This window comes from Globicephala melas, chromosome 12 (assembly GCF_963455315.2).
Source record: "Globicephala melas chromosome 12, mGloMel1.2, whole genome shotgun sequence".
Lineage (NCBI taxonomy): Eukaryota > Metazoa > Chordata > Mammalia > Artiodactyla > Delphinidae > Globicephala > Globicephala melas.
Window position 1 is genome coordinate 69,579,588 of NC_083325.1, and position 26,180 is coordinate 69,605,767.

The 26,180-nt window shown below is 51.7% G+C and overlaps 2 protein-coding genes across 5 annotated transcripts; both read right to left on the bottom strand.

Annotated features, from left to right (window-relative positions):
- Positions 1-409: 409 nt before the first annotated feature.
- On the bottom strand, positions 410-6,321 carry CENPA (centromere protein A). 2 transcript variants are annotated; one of them, XM_030858180.2, is made up of 4 exons: positions 6,228-6,321; positions 1,419-1,528; positions 828-905; positions 410-544 (listed from the first exon to the last, which is right to left on the bottom strand). In XM_030858180.2, the coding sequence occupies exons 1-4, from the start codon at positions 6,319-6,321 to the stop codon at positions 410-412; spliced, it is 417 nt and encodes a 138-aa protein (XP_030714040.1). The 2 variants fall into 2 exon arrangements, with proteins under 2 accessions (XP_030714040.1, XP_060165880.1); XM_060309897.1 differs by lacking the exon at positions 828-905.
- A 3,899-nt stretch (positions 6,322-10,220) lies between these two features.
- SLC35F6 (solute carrier family 35 member F6) lies at positions 10,221-25,659 on the bottom strand. Of its 3 annotated transcripts, none has more exons than XM_030858183.3 (6): positions 25,485-25,659; positions 17,358-17,430; positions 16,366-16,537; positions 15,768-16,118; positions 15,057-15,167; positions 10,221-13,736 (listed from the first exon to the last, which is right to left on the bottom strand). In XM_030858183.3, exons 1-6 carry the CDS (start codon positions 25,559-25,561, stop codon positions 13,267-13,269), a joined length of 1,254 nt encoding a protein of 417 aa, XP_030714043.1. In that variant the 5' UTR covers positions 25,562-25,659; the 3' UTR covers positions 10,221-13,266. The 3 variants fall into 3 exon arrangements, with proteins under 3 accessions (XP_030714043.1, XP_030714047.1, XP_030714044.1); XM_030858184.3 differs by having other exon boundaries at positions 10,369-13,736; positions 15,906-16,118; XM_030858187.3 differs by lacking the exon at positions 15,768-16,118 and having other exon boundaries at positions 10,223-13,736.
- Between the last annotated feature and the right edge of the window lie 521 nt (positions 25,660-26,180).

Sequence of the window (26,180 nt, forward strand, 5' to 3'; positions counted from 1 at the left end):
ACTCCGTGATCTGGTCCTAGTTACGGGCAGAGTCCCTGGTATCATCCCTGAAATACAGGAATCACAATTACTAACAAGGCATTTTCAAAAATAAGAACTCTGTTTTAATCAAAATGAGGTCATCTGGTCCTTGTAGAATGGAGAGGATTCACTCGGTCAGAGGTTCAGGCTGTCTGGTCATTACTTAAAGGGCATGAGCCACAGAATCCCAAGCATTCAAGTCAAAACTAGGTCAAACCTTCCCTAGAGAACAAGGGGAAGGCGAGGCCGCAAAGGACTTAAGGATGGAGAAGCAACATTCCTTCACAGAAACTCCCACCACAGTGATGAGAAGCTAGGTGTTTTCCCCCAAAGTGCACTCGCTCTCTGGTGAGCAGGAAAAGCTTACAGAGGCACGGGCGGCAGGAGCTCAGCCGAGCCCTTCCTGAATGCCCCGGATCCTCCTGGCCAGCTGCACATCCTTCGGGAAGAGAGTGACACGGCCGGCATGTAAGGAGAGGAGATAGGCATCCTCGAAGAGATGAACTAGAAACGCTTCTGCTGCCTGCGGACAGAAAGAAAAGCAGAAAGACTGACACAGACGAGGGGCCATGGGCTGCTTTCTGCTGAGAGAACTGCTAACCTCAGTCTCTAAGGGCTCAAAGGACTGCGGGGAAGGATTATTCACAGAATGAGACTGAACTTTGCCTGGGAATTCCACTACCACCAAATGAGAACCTAGCCTCCAAACCCTGGGTGTTCCTTGTTCTTTTCAAGGAGGTGAGATGTAGCCTTGCCTTTCTCCCATACTCACCCCTCACCCAACTGGACCGCGGCCCCCATCTTACCTCTTGTAGGGCCAACAGGGCCTGGGCTTGCCAATTGAAGTCCACACCACGAGTGAATACAGCACATATCTCTCTCGCCTGCGAAGGAGTGGGGATGGGGAGCAAGGGAGAAGGGGAGTGGGGAGGAGTAGAGAGTAAAAGGGGGTTCAAGAGAAGACAGACTCTCTCCGTGAGTCTCCATGAATCTTCATTTCCGTTATTCCTTCCTGGCCCTTAATCATAGAACCTAACTATTAGCTGGTGTCAACTCCAGGGAGCTTAGAGATTGGCCCGTCTCTCTTCATTGGTGGTGGGGAGAGGAGGAGACAATCTCTCAGGGCAAGACAAGGGATGAAAGGGTGGTTGGATGACAGAGTTCCTTGTACGTAATCAAAGAACACAGTTCGAAGGTGGTAGGGGTTAGAAATTAATTCCATAAAGAATTAGAAGGTGCCCTTTGTGGGCTCATGTTTTCAGAAGATGAAGAGTCCCCGACCAGGCTAGGGAAGAGGTCCCTTGCCATTTGGGCAAGAGGCGATAGGGGCCCAATACCTGGGAAATTTAAAGAAAGGAGGCGGCATGGGGGTTGGCGGGAAGCTCCCTGGAGCTCACCAGGCGGCAGAAGGGGGTCTTCCTTAACAACAGGTTTGTGCTCTTCTGAAGAGTTCGGATCTCCTTCAGAACCCGGTATCTCCGGCGAGCAACTGGACGGGAGGGAGCGCCTGAGCAAAAGAGTTGGGTCATGGAGCAAAATGCAGTGGAAAACGGGTGGTGCATTGCAACCTGGCTGTCAAACTACCAAATCGTAGACTGTATATAACAGGCTTCCCCAAAGCAGGGCTTTTTGTCTATTGTAGTCATTGCGGTTATCTTCAGCAACTGGAGAACAGTGGTTGGTGCTAAATAAATTTTTGTTAAATGAATGAATAAGTGATCCTTTGAGGGTCCTATTGACCCTCAGTGATGATCCTCTGAGGGTCTTATTTTAAATGCCGACTCTTCCAGGCAGCCTTTCCTGACTCCCAATCCCTTCCAAACCGATGGGTCACTTCCCTCCTCTGGGCCCACAGTACTCTGTGCATCTCCTCTGTCTTTCCCACCTGGATTGGAAACCCAGTTTCCAATTTTGTTTTTAGGGTTTTTTTGGCCCTGCCGCGCAGCACGTGGGATCTTAGTTCCCCAGCCAGGGATCGAACAGGCGCCCCCTGCATTGGAAGCACGGAGTTTTAACCACTGGACCACCAGGGAAGTCCAATTTTTAGGTACTTTTTAAGAGCTGGAAGGAATCTGAGAGATTATCTAGTACAATTCCCTTGTCTCTGTTATCCTGAGGCCCAGAGAGGTTAAGACAGAGGTTAACCTGTTATCCTGAGGCCCAGAGAGGTTAAGACAGAGGTTAAGACACGTTAGCGGCCAAGGTGGGAGCTCAGAAGTGGCATAACTCAGTGCCAGTGTCGGGCCTTTGGGCTATGAAGTCAGAGCCTTTGGCTCAAAGCCTAGTTTCAACAACAACAAAAAAAGACAAAAAAATCTTAAAATCATTCCTAAAAGTAGAAATCAAAAAAGTCAAACTCTGATCAGAAATTAAAAACACAAGAATATAAAAAATAAAAATTCTTCTAACTCTCTTGTTAAAGAGGACAATTCACTGAAATTAGACTGTTTAGAAATGAATAAAAATAAAAAGTCTACACCTTAAAACTTAAGCGATATAACCAAATAGTCCTAAAGGAAAATGTACAGCCTCAAGATCTATCTACGAGAAAACAAGAACATTAAAAGATAATTCCGCTAAGTGTTCAACTCACGTATTAGGAAGAGAATTATTAAAGTAAATCAAAAGAAGGTAGAGTAAAAGAAATATTAAAGATAATAAACTAACTTAATGAAAAAGAGTGTAAAACAAAAACAGTGCAGCTGGCTCCATAAATTAAACCAAGGACCAGTAAAAACAAATGAACCTCTGAGAAGTTGAACAAATAAAAAAAAGAAAAAAAAACCCCATGAAAACTAACATTTTGAAGAAATGTTATTCACGGTCTAGCCAAGAAGAGAGAATCCACACCAAGTAGTTGCATAGAAGGGATTTAATATGGTGAACTATTTGCCAAGTGTTAGACAAGCTGCTGAGAGCAAATGGGGACAGAGGGGCAATGCAGAGATGTGCTGGCAGTGGAGACTTTATCCCAGGGGCCAAAGAAACAGGGGACTTTTTAGAAAGAGGGAGGCCCTACACCCAGGAGATGAGCTACTGGCACCTGCCTCCCTCCTCACCACCAGTCCCCAATCCAGTCGCCGGAAGCAGCCTTTAATAATCAGACATGGCAGTCACACAATGGAAAGATGAACACAACTAAAGATCACCAAGCAATGTAAAAAGGCCAACACCATGAAAGGAAAGGACCAAACTCAGCAAACAAAATAACCAATACCAGAGGGACTTGAGTTATTACAGAAAAGAGAGAAAGAAAAATACACATAATAACCTCCGAGGGGTAAGGGAAGATGTGAAGTCTATGACTTAGGAACAAGTGCTTGTGAAAATTAACCAATTAGAGGGATCATGGGAAAGAACTGGGATTAAACATTCAATAGTTGGGTCTTAAAATCCGACATAAGGAGTCGGGATTTAATCCTAAGGTAATAGGAAGCCACGGAAGAGCTTTAAGCAGGACGGAGAGATGATCCACTTACATTTAAAGATCATTCCAGTTGCTGTGTAAGGAAAGAACCGAAAAGGGACAAGAGTGGAAGGGAAGTCGTAGCCAGGTCAGGGTGCTGGGGGCTTGGACTAGGCTGGTGGGAGTGGAGAAGGCAACGAGTGGCATGATTAGGATGCGACGTGGAGGTGGAAGTGCCTGAGCTTACATTTGGATTGGATGGACATGGGGGCAAGATGAAAAATCTCTCCCGGGTTTCTGGCTTAAACAATCCTGTGAGTGGCTATGCCATTTCCTGAAATGGGGGAAACCGGGGATGAAGTGGCAGGAGGGGAGTAACCAAAAGTGTGCTTTTAGACGTGTTTAGTGTGACATACCCCAGAGTCTTCGAGTAGAAAGGCCGTTGGATGTAGGTGTGCGGGGTCAGAGGAGAGATGTGGGCTGGAGCTATAAATGTGAGAGCTGTCAGTGTATGAATGGTACTGGAGCCACGGGGAGGGATGAGCCCACCTGGGGAAGGGAAAGAAAGGAGAAGTAGACCATGGAAGTCCATCAACATGCTGAAGAGAGGTGGCACAGGCAGTAAAAACCACTGGGCAGAAACTGCAGAGCGTGTGTATCACGGAGCCAGGGGATGGAGTGTTTCGAAGAAGAAATGACCCACTGTGTCGAATGCTTCTGAGAGGATAAGAGAAGGACACAGGCATGTCTAATAAAGTTGGCAACATGAAAGTAGCTGGTGACCTTCACAACAGCAGTTCAAGGGTACTGGAAGTAAGGGTAGTGGTTGTGGGGAGTCAGATTGGAATGGGTTGAAGGGTGTCTGGGAAGAGGGGAAACAGACACGTGGGTAGACTTAAGTCTGGCTGTTTTAAAAAGGGTAGCTGTGGGGCTTCCCTGGTGGTGCAGTGGTTGGGAGTCCGCCTGCCAATGCAGGGGACAGGGGTTCGGGCCCTGGTCTGGGAGGTTCCTACACGCCGCGGAGCAACGGAGCCCGTGCGCCACAACTACTGAGACTGCGCTCTACAGTCCGCGAACCACAACTACCGAGGCCCGCGTGCCTGGAGCCCAAGCTCCACAACGGGAGAGGCCGCTGTGATGAGAAGCCCGCGCACCGCAACGAGGAGTAGCCCCCGCTCTCCGCGACTAGAGAGAGCACGCATGCAGCGGGGAAGACCCAGCACAGCCAAAAATAAGTAAATAAATAAAATAAATAAATTAAAAAATAATAATAAAATAAAAAGGGTAGCTGTGAAGGGCAGAAGTGAGAAACAGGGAGTATGAGGGAGCCGGGGATGTGGGGTGCCCTTTTCTTTAGAACAGAAATAACAGAGCACATTTGCCAAATGCCAATGTAAAGAGTATGAATTTACTTCCAAGTGCAGGTGGTAAGGATAACAGAAAGCCCCATGACCAAGAGCTCATGTAGGAGGAGGAGTGGCTTTTGATGGAAAGGGGTCACCTAGGTTCTCTGCTGTGAGAAGATAAAGGGGAATCCAGTCTGGAGGCTTCTATTTCCTCAATGAAGCATGAGGCAAGGTCATCCTGAGCTGAGAGTGAATCAGGGGACTGGAGTTGTAAGGATGCTTCTACATCCGGAAGCAATAGTGAACATCATACGTAACAATATTCCTGTTAAAATTACAAATGAGACAAAGATGACCAAAACATTGCTCTTATTTCAACACTAGTCTCAGGGCCTCACTAACAATAAAATAAGAAATAAAATGTATAAAAATGAAAAGAAGACTCAAAAGTCATTATTTGCAAACAGTATAATGGTCCACTTAAAAATTTCAATTAAAGCAGCTGAAAGGCTATTAGGATTAACAAGAGAATTCAGCAAGTTAGCTAGATGCAAAGGTTATTTATGTTAAGGAAAGAAAAATAAAAAACAACCCATTCACAACAGCAACATCTATAAATAACCAATAATACTTTCTTCACCCTGCTCTTAGCTATGGAGCAGAAGACAAGTAAAGCAGCTGCTGCCACAGTTCTTGTTTGTGGGTATCCCATCCACCAGACCACAGCACAGAAACTAAGGACCACAGACCAGCCTTCTTTCCGGGCATGCTACCTCTGGAAGGGAACAAGGTGAGAGCACCGGCTAAGTTAGGGCACTTTGGTTAAGGACCAATACAGCCACTCACTGAAGGAAAAAAACAAAACAAAACAAAAAAAACCCCCCAAAACCTGGAAAGGCACCTTCTAAAATTAGAACTGTTGTTTGAAATTGTCACAAAAAGCAGCCAATACTTTTGCATTTGAAAAAAGCACAAACACCGATTTTTTAAAATCCCGTGTCTGCGGGAACAAGCTGGGTGATCTTGTGCAAATTATCAGGTCTGTCTGCGCTTCAGTTGTCCCATCTGTAAAATGGGCACAATATAAAATTGAGTTAATTCATATAGAGTTTAACATAATGCCTAGTTAGTGGTAAGCACTCAATACACGTTAGTAGAATTAAGAATACTGTCTGGGCCAGTCCTTTCTCCTCCTCAGAACTGCCTTCCCCAGTCCCTCCCCGGTCGTGGACCTTGGGCCGTCCCGGAACGGATACTGGACGGCAGAACCGCTTTGCCCCCCTGCAGAGGAAGGCCAGCGGACCAGGGGTCGGGAGACTGGGCTGGACCCCAGGCTCGGCAAGCGAGCATAGATTTTTTCGTCTGTGAAATGGGCACGCGGACCCGGCCGTACCCACCTCACAGACAGGCTGCAGGGAGGCCGGCTCGGAGGGAAAGGGATCACGGCGGGTTACCTAAGGGTGGGGCCGGCCGCGGGGGGGCGGGAGCCGGGCTCGGGGGGCGCCTCCTTGGGGCTTCGGGCTTGCGGATCCGGCGGCGCGGGCCCATGGTTGGCGCTCAGGGTTGCGGACCGCGGCTCCTTCTCGGCCTTCCGGGTCCGGAGGCAGAGGCTGGGGTTCAGGGGAGGGCCAGCAGCGCCCCGGCCGCGTGCCCCGGCTGGGTGGCGTTCAAATTGCCCGCTCCGCCGCGGATTCACTGCCGGCGTTTTTTAAAAACCGAATCCAGCGACTCCCAGTGGCTGCCTCTGGAACGCTCCTGGCGCAGAGCGATTGCGGGGAGGACCAATGAGAGCACAGGATGAGAGGCTGACGGCGGCGGTGATAGGAGAAGACAGCGGGGACAAGGCGGATCGATGGTAGGAATCAGCCAATGGGGACTTGGAAAAGTGAAATGAGGCGGGAACTGCTCCAGTCCTCCGCTCCCTGGGGCCGGACCGCATCTTCGATGCGTCAGACCCAGGTCCTCCGGTGCTCTCTGGTCGACAAATGAAAGTTCGATTATGAAGATGTAGCTGGTGCGTGTGTAGAACGCGTTTCTCTAGACGAATCACCTTGCGCAAACATTTTATGTTTTGCTCTATCAATCTTGAGGTGGGTTTTAAAGATGAGGAGATGGGCCCACGGAGAATGTGACCGTCCCATGTCTCGCCTGAGACCAGGAGCAGCCCATGAATATGACTCAGAAGTCAGCTTCACTGCATGAACCTTGTTGATGATTAGGGTCCTGGGACAGCCAGGATGGGGCCTCTCACCATGAGGTCAAGCAGGGCAGGCCTCAGCTCTATTTTTGGATCATGCTCTCCAGCATTTTCGTAACAGGGAAATGACCCCTTCCCTTCCTGTTGGGGATAATATGTATTGAGGTCAAATGTAGAACTAGGTAGTTAGAATAAAGGGGATTTTATATTCTACACTTTTGTTTTTTTACATTATCTAGATGTTCTACAGTTAACATGCACTGTAATCAGGAAATACGTTACAAAATCAGTGATTTTATGGAACCCTTGTTCACTGCTGGTGGGAACGCAAAATGTTGCGGCTACAGTGGAAAACAGTATGGCAATTGGTCAAAAAATTAAACACAGAATTACCATATGATCCAGCAAGTCCACCTCTGGGTGTATATTCAATTAAAAGCAGGGGCTTGAACAGGTATTTGTACACTAAGGCTCATAGCAGTGTTATTCACAATAATCAAAAATGTCCAAGTGAATGAATAGATAAGTAAAATGTGGTATATACATACAATGGAATATTATTCAGCCTTATGAAGAAAGTAAATTTTGATACATATTACAACATGGATGAGTCTTGAAGGTATTATGTTAAGCAAAATAAATGAGATACAAAAGGACCAATATTGTATGATTCCACTTACATGAGGTACCTAGAGTAGTCAAATTCATAGAGACAGAAAGGTAGGATGGTGGTTGCTAGGGGCTGGGGGAAGGGAGGAAAGGGGAATTATTGTTTAATGGGTACAGAGTTTCAGTTTGGGAAGATGAAAAAGTTCTGGAGATGGGTGATTGCACAACAAATGTGAATGTTCTTAATGCCACTGAATCGTACACTTAATAGTGGTCAATACGGTGAGTGTTATGTTGTGTATATTTCACCACAATAAGAAAGAGAAAGAGAGAAAGAAAGAAAGGGAGAAAGAAAGAGTAGAGGAGGGGGGAAGGAAAGGGGGGGAAGGAAGGGAAAGGAATGTTTGGTTGAACCCATTGAGATGCAGTCAAATCACAGAAGGATAGTTGTTTTTCAGTGACACAGAGGCAAGAAGTCCTACTACACCAGTCCTCAGGACCCATTAATCAGACACAGCAAATCTTCACTCATTAATTCTGCTTTAGACCTAGAGTGCCTTCTTTGCTCCATTAGAAATAAGTAGAAAACAAAGGTAGAAAATAGAGGGGTGTTTTTGTTTTGTTTTGTTTTAAGATTCCACATGTAAGGGAGATCATACAGTATTGTCTTTCTCTGACTGACTTATTTCACTTAGCATAATGCCCTTGAGGTTCATCCATGTTGTTGCAGATGGCAACATTTCTTTCTTTTTATGCCCGAATAATATTCCATTGTGAATATATATATATATATATATATATACACATACCACAATTTCTTTATCTGTTCATCCACTGCTGAACACTTAGGTGTTTCCAAATCTTGGTTATTGTAAATAATGCTGCAATGAACACAAAGGTGCATATATCTTTTCAGCTTAGTGTTTTTGTTTCCTTTGAATACCCAGAAGTAGAATTGCTGAATCACATGGTCGTTTTATTTTTAATTTTTCCGGGAACCTCCATACAATTTTCCACAGTGGCTGCACTAATTTACTCGCACCAATAGCGCACAAGTCGTCCCTTTTCTCCACATCCTCCCCAAAACTTATTTCTTGTCTTTTTGATAATAGCCATTCTAACAGATGTGAGGTGATATCTCACTGTGGTTTTGATTTGCACTTTCCTGATTAATGATGTTGAGCATCTTTTCATGTCCCTGTTGGGCATCTGTATGTCTTCTTCGGAACAATGTCTATTCAGATCATTTGATCATTTTTATTTTATTTTTGGCTGCACCGCAGGACATGTGGGATCTTAGTTTCCTGACCAGGGATCGAACCCGTGCCCTCTGAATGGAAGTGCGGAGTCTTAACCACTGGACCGCCAGGGAAGTCCCCATTTGCCCATTTATAAATCGAATTATTTGTTCTCACCATTGAGATGTATGCATTCAAAGAATGTATGCATTCTTTATATATTTTGGATATTAATCCATGATCAGATATATAATTTGCAAATGTTTTCTCCCATTCAGTAGGTTGCCTTTTTATTTTGTTGATGGCTCCCTTTGCTGTGCTGAAGCTTTTTAGTTTGAAGTGGTCCTACTTATTTATTTTTGCTTTTGTTGCCTTCGCTTTTGGTGTCAGATTAAAAAAAAACATTGTCAAGACCTATGTCAAGGAACTTGTTGTTTTCCTCTAGCAGTTATATGCTTTCAGGCCTTATGTTCAAGTCTTTAGTCCACTTTGAGTTAATTTTTGTGTATAGTGTAAGACAGAGGTCCAGTTTTCCCAACACCATTTACTAAAGAGACGGTTCTTTTCCCCATTGTATAGTCTTGGCTCCTTTGTCATAAATTAATTGACCATGTATGTGCAGGTTTATTTCTGGGCTCTCTATTCTGTTCCATTAATCTATGTGTCTGTTTTTAGGCCAATACCATACTGTTTTAATTATTAAAGCTTTGTAGTCTAGTTTGAAATCAGGGAATGTGATGCCTTCAGTGTTGTTCTCCTCTCTCAAGATTGCATTGGCTATTTGGGGTCTTTTGTGGTTCCTTACAAATTTTGGATTTTTTGTTCTATTTCTGTGAAGAATGCCATTGGAGTTTTGTAGAATTGAATCTGATAGGCATTGAATCTGTAGATTGCTTTGGATGGTATGAACATTTTAACAATATTAATTCTTCCAATCCATGAACGTGGAATATCTTTCATTTGTGTCTTCAATTTCTTTCATTAATGTCTTGTAGTTTTCAGTATACAGGTCTTTCGCCTCCTTGGTTAAATTTATTCCTGGGTATTTTATCTTTTTGATGCAATTGTAAATGGGATTGTTTTCTTAATTTCTCTTTCTGATAGTTTGTTAGTGTATATAAATGCAACAGATTTTTGTGTATTGATTTTGTATCCTGCAACTTTACTGAATTTGTTTTTTAGTTCTAACAGTTTTTTGATGGTGTCTTTAAGGTTTTCTATATATAATATGTCATTTGCAAATCGTGACAGTTTTTCTTCCTCCTTTCCAACTTGGATCCTTTCCTTTCTTTCTCTTGCCTAATTGCTTTATCTAGGGCTTCCAATACTATGTTGAATAAAAGTGGCAAGAGTGGGAAAAACTGTCTCATTCCCAACCTTAGAGTTAAAGCTTTCAGCTTTTTTTCATCATTCAGTGTGATGTTAGCTGTGGGCTTGTAATATATGGCCTTTATTATGTTGAGATACATTCCCTCCATACCCACTTTGTTGAGAGTTTTTATCATAAATGGATGTTGAATTTTGTCAAATGCTTTTTCTGCATCTATGAGATGATCATATGATTTTTATCCTTTATTTTGTAAATGTGGTGTATCATACTGACTGATTTGCAGATGTGGAAACGTCCTTGCATCTCTGGAATAAATCCCACTTGATCATGGTGAGAGGTAACATCACTTGTCCAAAGCCACCCAGTGGAGGGAGAGATGGAGCTGAGGACATGTATCTCTGGCTCCCCCTAAACCACATGGCTGTTTGCTCCAATCCTCCTACTGTCCTCTGATCTCCTTGAGTGCTGTTTGCTTGTTAAAGTACAGAGAGCTTTGGACAGAGCAAAGGCAAATGGAACCACCTGGCATGGTCCTAAACCTCTTGTAGGCAGCAAGCCTGAGGGCTACTCCAGGACCTGGATGGCAGTCCTGGAGGACACCCCAGCCCCAGGGTCCCCCAGGACCACTACGAATGGGGCAGGAACTGGTCAGTTCACTACAGTGCAGATGGTGTGAATTACACTGTATTTGAACTGATGTTTACAGAAGTCTGTTATCAGTCAGTTCTAATTTGGGGTCCAGGGCCCCATTATTCCACTCAGAGCAGTAGGCCACAGCTACAGACATTCCTCACAACCCTCTAGACTCAGCAGGAGAGTGGAGATTCTTTCCCCCTCCACCCCCATTACCAGCATGACACGGCATGGCCTCTCAAACTCACCCTCCGAAGCACCCCAGACACTAGGACAGAGAGGACACAACTCCAGGGTCTGGAAGGGTACTTAGGGTCAACATAAAAATTTTATGAGGCATCCTGTTTTATCTTATAATCGATGCGAAGTTTACACTCTACTCCACAATGGTATGTTCTAACAAAACATTTCTCCCCCTCTGAGCAAAACCGATGCTCCACACCGTGGCTCTGCTGGGACTTCAATGCCTGACAGACCACCCTAGTGGGCAGTGCCGCCTTACAGGACGCTCCACTGTACGTTGGCATTTACAGCCACCTTCCATTTATATCGTAGGTAATATTCACAGCCATCCTGTGAGATGCAGGCTTCCCCATTTTAGAGATGTGAAGACCCAAAGCTCCAGGAGATTAAAGCAAGTTGCCTGAGTGGGTGGCAGGCCTGACCATAAGTGCCCTCCCCATCCTCTGCCACCTCTCACCACTGAAGTCCCATTATAATCCCCCCCAACCCTTCAATGCTAAAATCCACATGTGATTTCTATGCTTTGGTACCTTACAGCTTTTCCATCCAACGTTCTAGACGTTACCTCCAGGAATGTCCTAACCCTTGTGCTCCTTCCCTCTTATTAAAGAAAAAAGTCCACACTGCCAACTCCCCTCTTCTTTTTAAAAATAAAAAGCCTGAAACAACACTGTAAGGCCCCAGTTTTTTGGACGCACCACCCTCGATCTCCATTTCCTTCTTCCTGTGACACACACCACGGCCCAGAGGAGGTCAGGGCCCCCCGAGACTCGGAGCTGGTGGGATGGAGAGGCCTTTCTCTCCCGACGGTAAGAACCTGCTGGATTCCCACAGCCCGAGGGCTTTGCTTGTCAGAGATCCCTTCTCCCAGGATCTATTCTAAGGAAGGCATTCGGTATTTGTTTCACGATTGAGCTGCCCAGGAAAGCGATCTGCCAGAGCGAGGACCACTGGAATAAAGGGCCGCTCAGCAACCTGGGGTCCCTGCTGCCAGGCCCCTCTCTTCAGGGTGGGGTTACTGGGAGGATAACAGCACAGGATGCCTCTCTCCCAGCCACAGGAAGTACCCCCAAAGATCTCAGAGACTTTATGGTAAGTGGGCCCACAGGTTTGGAATCAGGCAAACCCAGCTTGAAATACCGGCTCCAAGAGGAAGCCACTTGACCTTCTCTGGGCCACACCTTTCTCACCTGCATCCACCTGTGCAGGCTGTTACGCAGGAGAATGAAAGCTAAGCACTTAACATAACGCCTGGGATACCAGCATCACTCCCAACGGTAGACTCCCGGTAAACCCACCACCTTGGAGGGTTCTCCATGGTGTCTGTCGGGTTGCTGGGGGTGACGCAGAACCCCAGACGTGCTCTACAACCCAACCGACTGCCTGGTCGTGTGGCTGCACGGCCAGAGCCCGTGGCAGGAGAGCACTTTTGCCAAACAACTTATAACTCTGGGACTCAAGTTTGCTCATCTTTAAAATGGAAGGTGAAGAGTTCATAGAAGCTATTATCAAGGGCTGCCCTGAAATCCCCCTGTAACTTCTCCCAGGTGGGGAGGACTTCAAGGTGTGAGCAAGGACGCCAGAGCAGGCGTGGGGAGGAGCACCGTGGGCAGGGGGCATCTTCAATCAACGGGCTGTCACTCCTTCCCCAGGTTGGTCAAAACCACAGGCCTGCAGAATGGGCCCAGTTGGGCCCAAAGGCACGGAAGCCACACCGTGGACACCTTCTGCAGAGCAGGACGCCAAGGCCCGGAGTGACCAGGTACAGGGCTGGGGAGCACACACTGAGTTTGTGGCAAGGCCCTGGCTGAAACCTCCGTTCCCAGGCAGGGTTAGGGAGTATCTTACAAGTTTTAGAAACTGTGGTGCTTAGTTCTATTAGAATTTGCTCAGTGACCTCTCTTCTTGGGAGAACCATATTTAGCCTATGATTTAGGAGGAAACCCTAGGGCTGTTGGTTCCTGCAATTCTACTCCATGATTTAGCTCTAGTGTTGCAGGAGGGGCTGGGGAAGCCTGCTGGGGGTCGGGCACTGCACTCAGGCCTGAATGGGGTGGTGACAAAGGAGGACCTGGGTGTTGTGTCATCTTCTGTGGCAGCAGCTGCCCTGGGTGGGTGGGGGGGTGTCTGTGGGGAGGGGGCAGGGCGAGGCCTCGGGGGCAGGGCATTTGAGGTTCACCAGCCCACGTGGCCTCAGCCTCGGGGTGAACAAGGAGCGTCCAGGTGGCAGCAGAGCAGGAGGCTCAGCTGGCATCGTTGATGGCAGTCCGAGGGCCCCCCAGCAGTCTCTCATGCTCGCCCTCCTCTGCCGGGGGCCGGCCCCTGGACAGGCGGCTCAGTAGCAGGCGGTGCAGCCCATTGTAGAGGGCTGTGCCCGTCAGGAGGATGAGGAAGCCAAGGATCTGCAGCGGGTGGAAGGCCTCCCAGCCCAGCGTCAGGCTCACTGCCCAGATGACAATGGTACGCAGGCTGTCCAGCACCATTCGGGTGGTGGCACTCAGTTCCTTGGTGACACTGATGCCGGCAAAGTTGAAGAAGGCGATGCTGCTGATGTTGCCCAGCAGCGCCAGCGCGATGAGTGGCTGTCGGCCCACCTGGCAGAAGGCGTCCAGCGCGTCCTCCAGCGTCCCACGAGGGTTTCCACTGAAGGAACCGGCGGGGATGTAGTACATGGGCACCAGCAGCAGGGAGAGGATCACGAAGCCAAAGAGGCCTGCGGGAGTGGAGGGAGCACGTCACGCTCTCCGCTGGGCCCCCAGCCCCGGCAGCGTGCCCCGGCCCACCCAGCCGGGCTCCGCTGACCTCCCAGCCACCCCTCCGAGTCGCCCTCGCACCAGCTCCTTCCTTCCAGCTCCTGGAGCCGTTCTGCTCATTAGGAACTACAACGGCCTACTGAATGGGCTCTGACGGCCCCATTTCCACTTTAATCCGCGTCTTCTGACCGGACCAAGAATAGGAAATACATTTTATATTGTGACCAGTGCACAGACATGTACACACACTTTCACAAAACGACAGCTACCCTTACAATGTACAATGCTCTCTGACACGTTTTAAACTCAATTCCATTCATTGACAAAAGGATTGCTGGCTGCGAGCACGACACTGCTCTCACAAGTGTGGAAAAACAGCTCTCTAGCTCAGCGCTGTTGGTGCGTGACAAGGAGCTGGGCCAGAATGTAAATCAAGGCACTGCTTCCCTCAGGAAGTCCTGCTAGGAAAAAAAGTGAGTGGAAGCCATCAGTACGCTTGATGACATAGCTGATTTAGGTGGTTAACGTTCTGCCGTAAGCCCTCAGCTCACGGTGCAACAGGCACCACCAGCTCCCCGACAAGCCCGTAGGTCACGCTTCGGTAGCACTGCTCTAATCCGCCCTGCTAGTCCCATAATTTTAAAGCCTCATTTTGACTTACTTCCCTGCTCAGAAACCTTTGGTGGCTCCTCCCTGCCTGTCATTTAAAGTCTAAATCCACTTGCCTGATGTTCCAAGGTTCTCCAAGATATGACCCTGACATATTCAATCCCTGATCATTTCCCCTCCATCAAACCTGTACCTCCGCCAAACTACTCCTCACTGGTTTCCAAACCCACATCCAGCTCCCCACGTCTCCACTCTGCCTGGAGTTCCCTCCTGTCCACTCCTGCTTCCTGAAATCTGTAGCGCTAACGCCACCTCCCCTGGGCCACGACACTCAGATATGCTTGGCAAGTGAAGCGTCACTTGAGTAAAAGCGGGCCGAGCTAAAACGCACTGCCTGCTCCTTTCCTGCTGGTCGGCTCCTCTAGAGCGGGGCTTGCATCTCATTCATCTTCGTCCCTGTCCTCCCTTAGCTCCTGGCTGAGTGCACGGCAGCTGTCAGGGTATTTATCAACACGAACATGGTGAAGGGAGCGAGGAAGGAGGGCGGGAGGCTCGCCCTTCCCAGAGGCCCCAGGCACCTCGCCAGGCGCCCTCACTGCATCCCCTCGACGTGCCGCCCCACAGGGCGCACTCCACCCAGCGCCCTCCTGCCAGCCTGTGTTCACACGCACCCTCAGTGCCGACTGCCCGCAGTGGGTGCACGTTGTGCTTGTAGACAAACTTCTCCTCCAGCACCATCTGGATGGAGACGATGATCTGGGCCATGATGATCAGCAGGTCCCCTGTGGGAAAGGAGGGGCCCAGAGTGAGGCCAGGCTGAGGCAGACATCTCAGCCCACGGAAACCTAAGAGCCCCTGCAGCCCCTTACTCCGCAGGGCACTGTACAGTCCACGAGGGCCGGCCACGACAGGCCCCGCGCCTGACCTCCTGGCCCCTGAAGGGTGAGGCAGGCCACCAGGGAAGGCACTGTCAGCCCCTCTGGGCTAAGGCTCCAGAAAGTCCAGGGGTCCGCCTGGGCCTGAGGGCTGCACAACTGGGGTAAGCAGGTCTTTTGAGAAGCAACAGGCTCTGAGATGGACATTTCTGGTTTAATCCTGCCATGCGTGAGCAGGGTGGCCACTTCACTGTAAAATGGGCTGCAGTGTGTCCTTTCCGGGACCGTGAGGATGAGTGATGACGAGCACAGTGCGAAGCGCTGGTTGCGTGCTCGGTAAGTGCTCAGTCAACATTCATTCCTTTCCTCTTCCGGATCCTGCAGTCTGTGTGGCTGTAAGTACATTGCAGAACTAGCCCTCTCCTTCCTCGGACCTCCCCGCTCCTCACCCACCTCTCCCTCACGCTGCTTGTCCCCTGCTGGTCTTCCCTACACTCTTCCCATCACCTGGGAAGCAGGTGCATGTCCACATCAGCTGGTGGCCCACGTGCCCTCCCCCAGGGCTTGGCGGACAGCGGAGCTTGTAAAATGCTTTGTCGAGTGACTCTGTGCTGGGCAGCCCCGGGATGCCCACCCCGGCCACACCTGTGATCACTTCGCTGAGCTTGTGCTGACTGTCGTTCCTGCTCAGGAGGTCAGCCAGGCCCACGACCACCAGCCCTGCGATGGTCGCGAGGATACCCAGCCACTGGCTCAGTGCCAGCCTCCGTCCCAGGAAGGTCACCGAAAACAGGCCTGTGAATATGATCACTGCTCCCCGCAGCATCTGGAAGCTGGAAGCACTGGTCATGTTCAGGGCTAGGAGAGGAGAGACACATGACGTTAGCTCCTAAGGGCCCAGCCTGTCTGTTCACTGAGGTGTCCTCAGGGCTGACAGGGCTGGCACGTGGTAAGTACTCAGTAAACCTTGGTTGGGGGCGTGTGTGTAAAGGTCGGTGGGAGGGGGCGGGGGGAGCTGAAGACAAGCTGGGGGTGGCTCTTTCCCAGTAGCTCCCTTGGGCCACAGGCTGCACTGAGCCCTTGGCAGCCTGGCTTGGCTACTCACCCACATACATGATGCTGGTCGCGGTCATGTCGCAGAGGGCTGGGGGCAGGAAGAGAAGGGGGTTGAAGGGCTGCTGGGGATCCATGCTGGTGTCTGGGTGCCCTGCAGCTCTGCACAGGAGTAGGTAGAAGGCAGCCAGGCAGAAGAGCTCCCCCAGGAACATGCCCACTGCCTGCAGGGACAGAAACGGGACTTCAGAGCTGGAAGGAAGACCACCTATAACAAGGGTTTTTGTTTTTTATTTTGGCCGTGCTGCACAGCTTGTGGGATCTTAGCTCCCCGACCAGGGATCAAATCTGTGCCCTCGGCAGTGAAAGCACGGAGTTCTAACCACTGGACCGCCAGGGAATTCTCTGTAACAAAATTTTTTAAACATAACCTTTCTTAACGCAAGAGTTTACCTATAACCCCAACATGTAAGAGAGACAAAAGCAGAGCTGCTCTGTGTGGGAGGCCAGAGCCTGCCGCCTAGGTCTACCCCTAAGCTCTTCAAACACCTCGACGGAAACTCTAAGGCCATGTAGAGCCTGATCTGAAAACCCACCAATCTAGACCAATCCCTGGTCATGTTCCAATGGAGAAACTGAGGCCCCGAGAGGCTTGAGAACTTAAATAAGGTACCTTCCATTGATGGTGTCTGCCCCGCCCCAGTGGGGTCTGGGCTTCCCGCGGTTGGGGAGCATGTTTTACGACAGGGCTGGATTGTTCCAAATGTGTCCTGACTTGGCCATGGTGAGGGCTGGCCTCAAGGAGTCCGGGGCATGAGCGCTCACCAGGACTTGTGCAGGCTTCCTACAGGGGACTGTGCCTTCTGCCCGCTTCCAGGGGCACCTCACACCCTGGCCTCTGTTCTGGGAGGGAGAGAGAAGCAACTGGCTCTCCTGAGAGCAAGGGAGGACTCCCCCAACCCAGGTTAGCAAACAGCATGGCCTCGTGGGGGCCCCTGACCTGAGGCCTGGGAGACGGAGATGGGCGAGGACAGGCACAGATACCTGGAGGAAGGGATGCTGGAAGCTGTGCTCCTGGCTCCCTCCGCAGCCTGGGGCCACGAAGTTGTCCGCCCACCTGCAGCAGACAGAGAGAAGGTCAAACCCTGCAGTGTGGCAGCGCGCTCTCCCACCCGGTCCTGGGGCCTGCAGAGAGCTCACACCTCCTGGCCAGACTTAGCGGACTCGGCCCAGAGCGGGGCTCCCTCTCGGAGGGACCAGTCTCCACGGCAAGGATTCCCCTGGGATGGCAGACAGAACGCCGGGGCCTGGGACCCTTTAGCTGAAATTTCATGAACCTCTAACAGAAATTTAGCATTTCCTCCATTTATGAGTGTAGTATTGCAGTACCTGCGACTTTGTCACACACGGAAATCACAGCTCTTCTCGTTATCACATTTGAGTCACTGCAGATACTGTGAAGTATTATTTACACTCATCACTGCTCCAAAATTACAGTAATTAGACCCACTGCTTACTATTTCATGTGTTAAGAAGCGCATGCACACATGTACGTTACTATTTCACAAACTGGCTTGTTTAATGTCTTGATAACTTTATTTCAATACAATTAGCTTTTTCTGTAATCCTTGGTCTTTTATTTGCACGTTTTAAAACACTACTCTAGGCTTCACCAGACTATCAAAGGGACCCATATCAAGAGTCCCTGGTCTACAAGGTCACGTGGGCCCTGGGAAATGGCCACCTGACACAGACCACCCGGTCACCTTCCCATAACCTGAAGGATCTGGAGGGTTTTCTCTAGCACTGGCTCGGAAGCCAGTGGCAAGTACGTGGCGCTTGTGGAGTGGGTGCCAGCCGGCACCCCGGCAGATGGGCCTCACTGATTATGGCATGCTCCCCGCCGAGCCCAGAGTCCGTCACGGCACAGCGCTCTGGGCAGCTACCGCCAACCATTTTGCACCTACCAACATCTGTCGCTAAAACTTCTGCCTCTGAATTTCACTTTCGCTGGCCTTAGTTATGTCCCTGGGAATCTAATCTCTCTTTCATTGGAAAGCCCTTCATATATATGGAGCCTTCCCCACCTTCTGAACTTCTCCTGGTTAAGCAGCCCCGGCCCTTGCTAACCTTTCACTGCCCTGGCTGGTCCCCACCTTCGGAATCTTCTCCTGGTTAAGCAGCCCCGGCCCTTGCTAACCTTTCACTCCCCTGGCTGCTGACTTCAGGAAGCACTCTGGTGGGCCCAGGCCCAGAGCCAAGGGCACGTGATCCGGCCCAGACTGAGTCGGGCAACGGGGCGGCCCCGCCCACGTGTTGGACACCCTGGTTAGCTGACCTGGCTTGGACTGCACGCGCCACATCACACTGCTGACGCAAGTCAACGCAGACCCAGGGCCGCTTGCAGTGGGCCACTGACCTGCCCCCGCTGCAGCAACCCCACTCGTAGGCGGTGGTGGTCCCTAAAGTGTAAGACTCGGGACTTCTTCTTAAATGTCTTTCCTTACAATGTCTGTCCAGAGCAGCTACGTGGTGGGCCCCACCCCATCTGCTGGCTCCTCTGTGCACAAGCTCAGCTCCCAGAGCGCAGGGAAGCCTTCTGCTTCCTGTGCCCCAAGCAGGGGCCACTGCTCATGCCAAGCGGTGCAGGTCTGGGTTTGACAAAGATCCTGTGCAGGCGGGGCTTCTCTGTGCCTGAGTCTGAGGAGGGGAACAGGGAGCTCTTTCCCACAGCCCGGGGCAAGTGGGCAGGCGGTGGGAAGGGCGGGCTGAGCGCTGGTGGTAGCACAGACCTGGAGGGAGAGATCACGTCTACAAAGAGATCTGAACACATCCCAGGGCAAGTGAACAGAACAGGACTATGGCAAACTTATCTCAAGGTAGGAGGCCCCACCCGCTCCCACAGTGAGGAGGGAAGGTAGGAGGGCTTCTGGTGCTTGGGAATGGTGGAGGTCAAATGAGAGCTGATGGGCAGCTAGAAGTTCTGATATGCCTGGTTGGGAAGGCAGAGGAAATCTGGGTCAGGGGATCAGGCTGGAACCAGACCCAGTAGCAAAGGGGCAAAGATAATCCCCATCAACGACAGAAACCACCTGTTCTCTGGGGTCTCATTTCTGCCCCATCTGCTGTAGATTGCGACTCTGGGTTCCCCAGGCAGGGCAGGGCAGGGCAGGACAGGACGTGGGATGTGGGTGTGGGACACATACCACCTGTATGGCTCACCCAGCTTGGCCTGCTCTCCAGCCAGACTCACTTTCACAGACAGAGCCCTCTGGGAGGGGCTGGGTGAGGCAGCCGAGCAAAAGAGAGAAGCGAAGGAGAGCAGAGAGGTCAAGCTTTACCAAGGGCGCAGAAACACCTGCCCTGGAGCGAGTGAGCAGGTCAGAGAGAGAGTTCCCAGGGCTTCTCCAGGAGTGACAAGGGAGGTCCTGCCAAGTTCATGGTCAACCAGAAGCCTAGGGCAAGGGCTGGTATGGAAGCCCCTTCCCCATCCTGGGGCCACATCCAGAGCACAGACTGGCAGGCTCAAGACCCCTGATGTAGCAGTGGGGCCACCTCCTGAACTCCCCCTGGGCTACTGCCTGTGCACCTTACAGTCATGACAACTCATATCTGCATCACCTTCTGGTTCCATAGTCCTTGTCACTTGAGAGGCTGTGCGCTCAGCATCCAGCAACGTCCACAGCTTTCCATCCCCTGCTCCTGGCACATGATTATACAGAAGTTCAAACATTTTTTTTTGTTGTTGAATGAGTGGGACTTCCAGACACCGCTAGACAAATAGGCAGGTACTATAGTCCAAAGGCAATGTATCCATGACTGCTAATTTGCCATCCGGTCTGAGGTGTCCCCTGCTGGTGGGACCAGCTGGGCCTGCCCTTCCCCAGGGAGGGGCACTGCAAGGGGAGCAGGCTGTAGGGCTGGTGCTAAGCCTCCTCCCCTCCCCCTGCGCTGCCTGCTTCCTCCAAGGGGTGGGTCTGCCTGAACAGGCAGGGCTGGCAGGTTCCCAGCAGGGGAAATGGAATCTTTTTGTATCTGAGTGCCTGGGGCAGGTTTACACCCCAAGGGTTTGGGTGTCAGGACAGGCTGCCTGCCCTGCCCAGACTCTTGGCCAGGCAGGAGTTCAGGCCTGCAGTCACTTTGGGATAGAGTCAGGCTTCTCATCTTGGCCCTGGGAAAGGTCTGCCTCACTGTGCAGTCACAGCAGGACCCCAGGTAGCACAGGACAAGAGCCAAAAGCCAGACCCCGTTCATCTGGGGGAGAAAGCAATCACTCCCCAGTGGGACAGCACTTATCTCTGCAAAACGCTTCCCTAACATGTGTTTACGAATGCACCACTCACTGTGTACCGACCTTGTACCAGGCCTGTGCTTCTCCCTGAGGAGCCTGAACACTTCACGCGGGCTGTGTGGTTTAGGCCTCACAACAACGGTCCGCATTTTACAGGCAGGGACTTCAGACCTTGGGGTGGAGAGGGCCGTGTTCAGGCTCATACAGTTAACAGTGGGCGGATCGAGGGCTGAACCCATCTGCTTGCACTTATTTTCAGAAAAGGCAGCAGGATACACGGAAAGGCCAGACTTCTGACTCTCACAGGTTGGATGAGTTATAGATTTCTCACCTATAAGTCGGGGATAATAATGCCAACACTGATGAATTGGCAAAAGTAATAAGACATATAAGACCTGGCATATGGCAGGGGGTCACTAAAAGTCCTTTGCTGCCCCTCTTCTCCCTGTCTCTCCTCTGCTGAGCAGGAACCACTTCCCCTTGTGTTGGGTGGGTGTGGCCCCAGCTCTGCTCCAGCCTGAAAGCTTCCGGGGAGAGTATCCATCCTCTGGGACCCAGCCTGCAGGCTGACGCAGAGGCACCCGGAGGGCCACAAAGTGCTGAAAGAGGAGAACAAACTCAGCCATCATCTCGGGAAGCTCCTTGTTTGAGAGACGAGAAACCCAGGGACCAGACAGGGCTTGAGGGACACAGGGAAGCGCTAGTACCCAGGAGCACCACCCCCTGTTCAGTGCTCCGTCCTCAACACCGATCACCTTCTTACTCAGGATTCTTCCCACCCCCCTGGCTGAGGCGGGGAAAAGGTCAGCCCTGCAGATGGGCCCTCCATTCTCTCTGGACACTATATCCTGGGGAAAGCTGTGGTCTCTAGGGCAGGAGGCCTTGGGGACCCACATGAGGAAGCGCCCTGCACTGGCAGAGGCGGGCTTCCTTTAGAGTTCCCTGGGCCTTGGAGGGCTCCGGGTGGGCTGCCCTTACTAGGGGCGAGTCACTCTGGCGTGGCCTTGCTCAGTAAGCTCAAAGCTCAGCGTTCCAAGGGGTGTGCGCGTCTGTGTGGGACCAGGGGTGGCGGTCAGAAGCTGAGGAAGTGGTTGATGCGGCTGCCTCGGGCCGATTGGCTGTGTGTCCATATTCCCCACAGAATCTATGCCATTTCCGCTCTCATCCTGGGCCTGTTAAGCCCAGTGAGTCAGCTTCTTTCTCTGGCTTGTAATCTTCAGAAGGGCCCCAGGGCTTCTCCACTCTCCGGGGTGTCACAGCAGGTGGCCCTGGCTCACGTGGTGATAAATGATGACAGCCCTCCCTCTCTTAAGTATTAGGTAACTCTCCTCAGTAGATCTTACAAGGAGTCTGGGAAGAAGGGGGGGCAGGGATTATCACGCCCACTTTATAGATGAAACGGAGGCTTGGAGAGGCCCAGTGACTCATCTAATCTCATAGCTTCCCAGCCTCATGCTCTTTTCACTGCTGCACTGCCCTGCTGGTTTAAGGCTTTCTCCAGCTGGCCTGAACCCCTCTGAAGCAATTATCCCGTGCCCACTTTTGGAACCTATGGGTGGGGGAGGGGCAGCGGCCAAGGCAAAAGTTAGAGCTGGCGCAGGAAGGACAGTGAGCGTCCTCCCCTAAAAGAGGCCCAGTGATCGCAGGCCTCCTGCCACCTTCCTGCAGGCTCCCCGGACCCAGTGGGCCTGACTGCTGGAGAAATGACCCCCATGGCCCCTTCGTGGCTAGGTGGGCTGCACAGCCTGCAGAAGTTTAGGAGGGGATGTGAGCCTTCCTGAGTGAGCGTCTACTTGACCCTGGCTCTTTACATGCAGAACCCCAGCTGGATTCAGGAGGGTGGGGCTCCGAAACGTGCACTGGTTCAGGCAGACAGCCCCACGCGGTGCCAGAGGAAGGCAAATGCTTGGTCTCCAGGAAGTGCATCAGCAGAAGCCTGGTGAGGGGGAGAAAGCAGCCACAGAAAGGAGAAGGGAGGGACCTTCTGCCCACACCCAGGGACGAGGCTACAGGGCCAGCCTGATCGGTGACTCTCCCTCCGGGGGGTAGGTGATCCCCAGCCCCAGTCCAGCCCAGCCTGGCCAGGCCGGCTCCCTGCAGCGCACCCAATCCTGCTGAGTGGGCAGTGACCTCCTGCAGCGGACAGCTGACCTGTGATCCCAGCACAGGAGCAGCACGTGCTCACGCCCACTTCCTCATCCACTGTCTCCAGTCCGCCCAAGCAGCCGGGGAGGGAAACATTATGCTCATTTTACAGGCCAAGAAACTGCAAGAGGCTACTAGAGACGCTAACGCTGAACCCTGAGTGATCTCTGGGATGGACGCTTCAGATGCTTGTCACCCAGTCCCAGAGGGGAGGCACCCCGACGGCAGGGAGAGGAGATGCCACTTATAGGATTACAACTTCCATGGGCACATGCTTGTCTGTTCTTGCCTGCAGAGATATAAGAGAAAACCCCCAAGGAAGAGGGAGTTTTGGGTACCGTAGCTGTAGAAGACCAGCACTGGACCCAAATCCTGAGACCTAGGTTCTAGACACCAACCAGCTGAGTCACACACACACGAAACTTTTCTTGGGACCTTGACTGTAAACTGTGGGGATGAGAATGGATAATTTCTATGTTTCTAACAACTTTAAATGCCCCTAAGGATGACTAGAGAAGTCCCTAGCCTCATCCACAGTGGAGGTTAAGAGCACGGATTCTAGAGCCAGACTACTTAGGCTCAAATATAAACTGTGCCACTTAATAGCTGAGTTGAACTTGGGTAAGCAAGCCCCTCTTTCCAGAACCTCAGTTTCCTTATCCAGGGACAAGGAATTTATCTACCTCATAGGGTGGTTATGAGAATTCATTAACTTAACTCATGAAAGGCAGCCAGGGCAGGACGTGGCACGTGGAGCTCTCTGTGTATTAACTGGTTAGCACTTGCTGTGGTCACATTCTCGTCTGTCTGTCCCTGCCAGAAACTTCAGGTCAGAGTGTGATTTCAAATCAGTAATCTCTATCAGGATGTACACAGCTGCTCTCCCACGTTCTTCCTCTGAGAGCGTCCTTCTCACAGTCTGGTCTTAGAACACTGTTTAGGGTCCAATACTGGGGCCCATCACAGGTAGGGAGGCTCCTAAGAGGCCACAGGGCAGGGGACAGGACCAAAGGTTGGGATCACACCTGGGCACCTCTTTCTGGCCTCTCAGGCAGCCTCCAAGGGCAAGGCGTCCTGGGGCTGAGGATTCCCTGGCTTCTTACCTGACCGGTCTGGAGCTTTTTCTGGAAGGAGCTGAGTCAGCACAGTTTACCTCAGTAGGTAACTCAGCTCTCCTTGCGGACAGCGGCCCTGGCAGACCACAGCCACCCTATAAGCACCAGACTGAGGCCTTGGCTTGTGGGACGGATGGACAGATGACTTGCTCTGCTGCAGTCAGATCCTGAGATGGGAGCCCTCAGGTTGAGTTTCCTTTATAGCTAAGGGCTCAGCAAAAGGAGTACCCTTCAGGAGGCCTCAGGGCCCGGGAGCCCAGCACAAGACACAGACACAGCCGGCCAGAGCCCAACCAGAGAGACAGGTGGGCCTTACCCAGAGGTCCACCTCCTGTGGAGAAGGGAGGACACTGTGATTGCCAAGCGTGTACACACCTGTCTCCTCTGCTGCAGATTCTAAGCATCTCAAAGCCTTTTCTCGGTCACTTCTGTCTCCTTCCCTAGGTCTAGGCAGTGCCTCACACACTGTAAGGACCTTATATATGCCTGATGAATCGAACAGGGTACTTCTCTCCCAGACCTCTCTTCTGGGGCATTTCTCACGTCACTGATGGAGTACGCTGGGAAGAAACACCCTCAAAAACGAATAAGATACAACTATCCCCACCACCCTCAGGGGGCCTGGGGCGCAGCCCAGAGGGTGACTGGGGTGACTCCCCTTTGCTCTGGAGCCTGGCAGGGCTCAGGTGGAAGGGAGGTCTGACTGGGAGAGGGTCACTGTCTACTGTCCTCCACGTGCACCACACCCTCTTACATCAGAGCTGAACTGCCCCCCTGCCCGCCCTGCCTGGGTTAATGCCACTTCTGTTCCCCCAGGCGGAAGCCCAGGAGTGATGATTGGATCCTGTGGGTCAGGCCCTGTGGCTTCACTCTGCACCTGGTGTCTCCTATCTGACCCTTCCCTTCCCACCTCACTGCCACCTCCCAGTTCCCCTTATCTGCTAGCAGCAGCCTTGGCGTGGTCTTCCCTGCAGCCAACTGCTTTGCACCTTGACCACCAGGTTCATCGCATCACTTTTAACATGTCACTCCCCATCTCAAAAGCCCCTCTTTGGTTATGGGATAAAATCCAGCCTGGGCATTTGGTGCTAGTTACAATCCACCTGGATCTGGCCTTGCTGTTCCTGCCTCGATGTCCCCACCACATGTAGAAATCCTACCAAAGCTTCGAGGCCCAGCTGTAACCCTTCCTCCAAGAGGGGCCCATGGTGCACCCCCTTCTCTGTCATCGCAGCCCTCCACGCTCACTGGTCACTCGGTCCGCATGACGTTTATGGTAGCCCTCCCTGGCCCACAGCTCCTGGAGGGCGGGGCCCCCGATGCCAGCTTGGAAGGGGCAGGGGAGAGAAACTCCCTCCCGTTGAAAGATGAGGAAACTGAGGCGCCGAGTTAGAAAGTGACTCGCTGGGATCAAGCACACAGCGAATCAAAGCCGGGGCTCGGATCCTCCAGCCGGGGACGCGGCCCTGCCCCGCATTTCCCTGGGCCTCGTACCCCTTGGGTGGTCCATAAACCGCATGAACGGATCAGAGCAACTGAGCTGGCTGGTGAAGTCAGGAAAGGAGAGCCGCGAAGGGAGGGCGCGGAGTCCCCTCCCCTCCCGGCCAGGCCCGGACTCACTTTGCCGAAAGCGTGTTGATGGAGCCGGTGACGAGCATGAGCCCGGCCAGGAACAGCTGGTACTTGGTCCAGGCCATGGCGGCGGATGCCGGGAGCGCGAAACAGGAGCGCGACCTCCGCGCTCGCTGGAGGTAGTAGCCCCCAATCTGGTCACCCCGGGGTCTGGGGGCGAGTGCTTCCGGGCCGGGAGTCACATGACCTGAAAGATCCCGCCCTCGTGCCTGCTCACTCCGCCCCCAGGGAGGGCGCGGGAGGGGGCGGGGCGGGCGTCTGCGCTCTCCAGAGCCGGAGCTGGGGGCGCTGGTTCTCACGGAGTGACAGTGTGAAGTCACGGGCCCAGGTCTCCCCACCTGCAAAAGGGGCTGATGGGACGAGGAAGTGAGAATGCATCGTGGATATTAGAGCGTTCTGTAAACCCTTTAGAGAGATTGAGCTGAACAATGTCAGAGGCAAACCACGAAGTAGAAACGTCCAGCGTGGGAATCTCCTCTCTACTGGATACCCAGGGAACTCCCAGGAGGCCTGAGACGTGTCCCTAGAGATCCTAACCCCCGGTGTTGCTCACATCTTACAGAAAAGTGGCGTAAGAATCTAGTTCCTGCTCCTTGGGAGATTGTTTTACAGCAAAAGAAACTAAATTAAGAAAAGCCGGGCTTCCCTGGTGGCGCAATGGTTAAGAATCCGCCCGCCAATGCA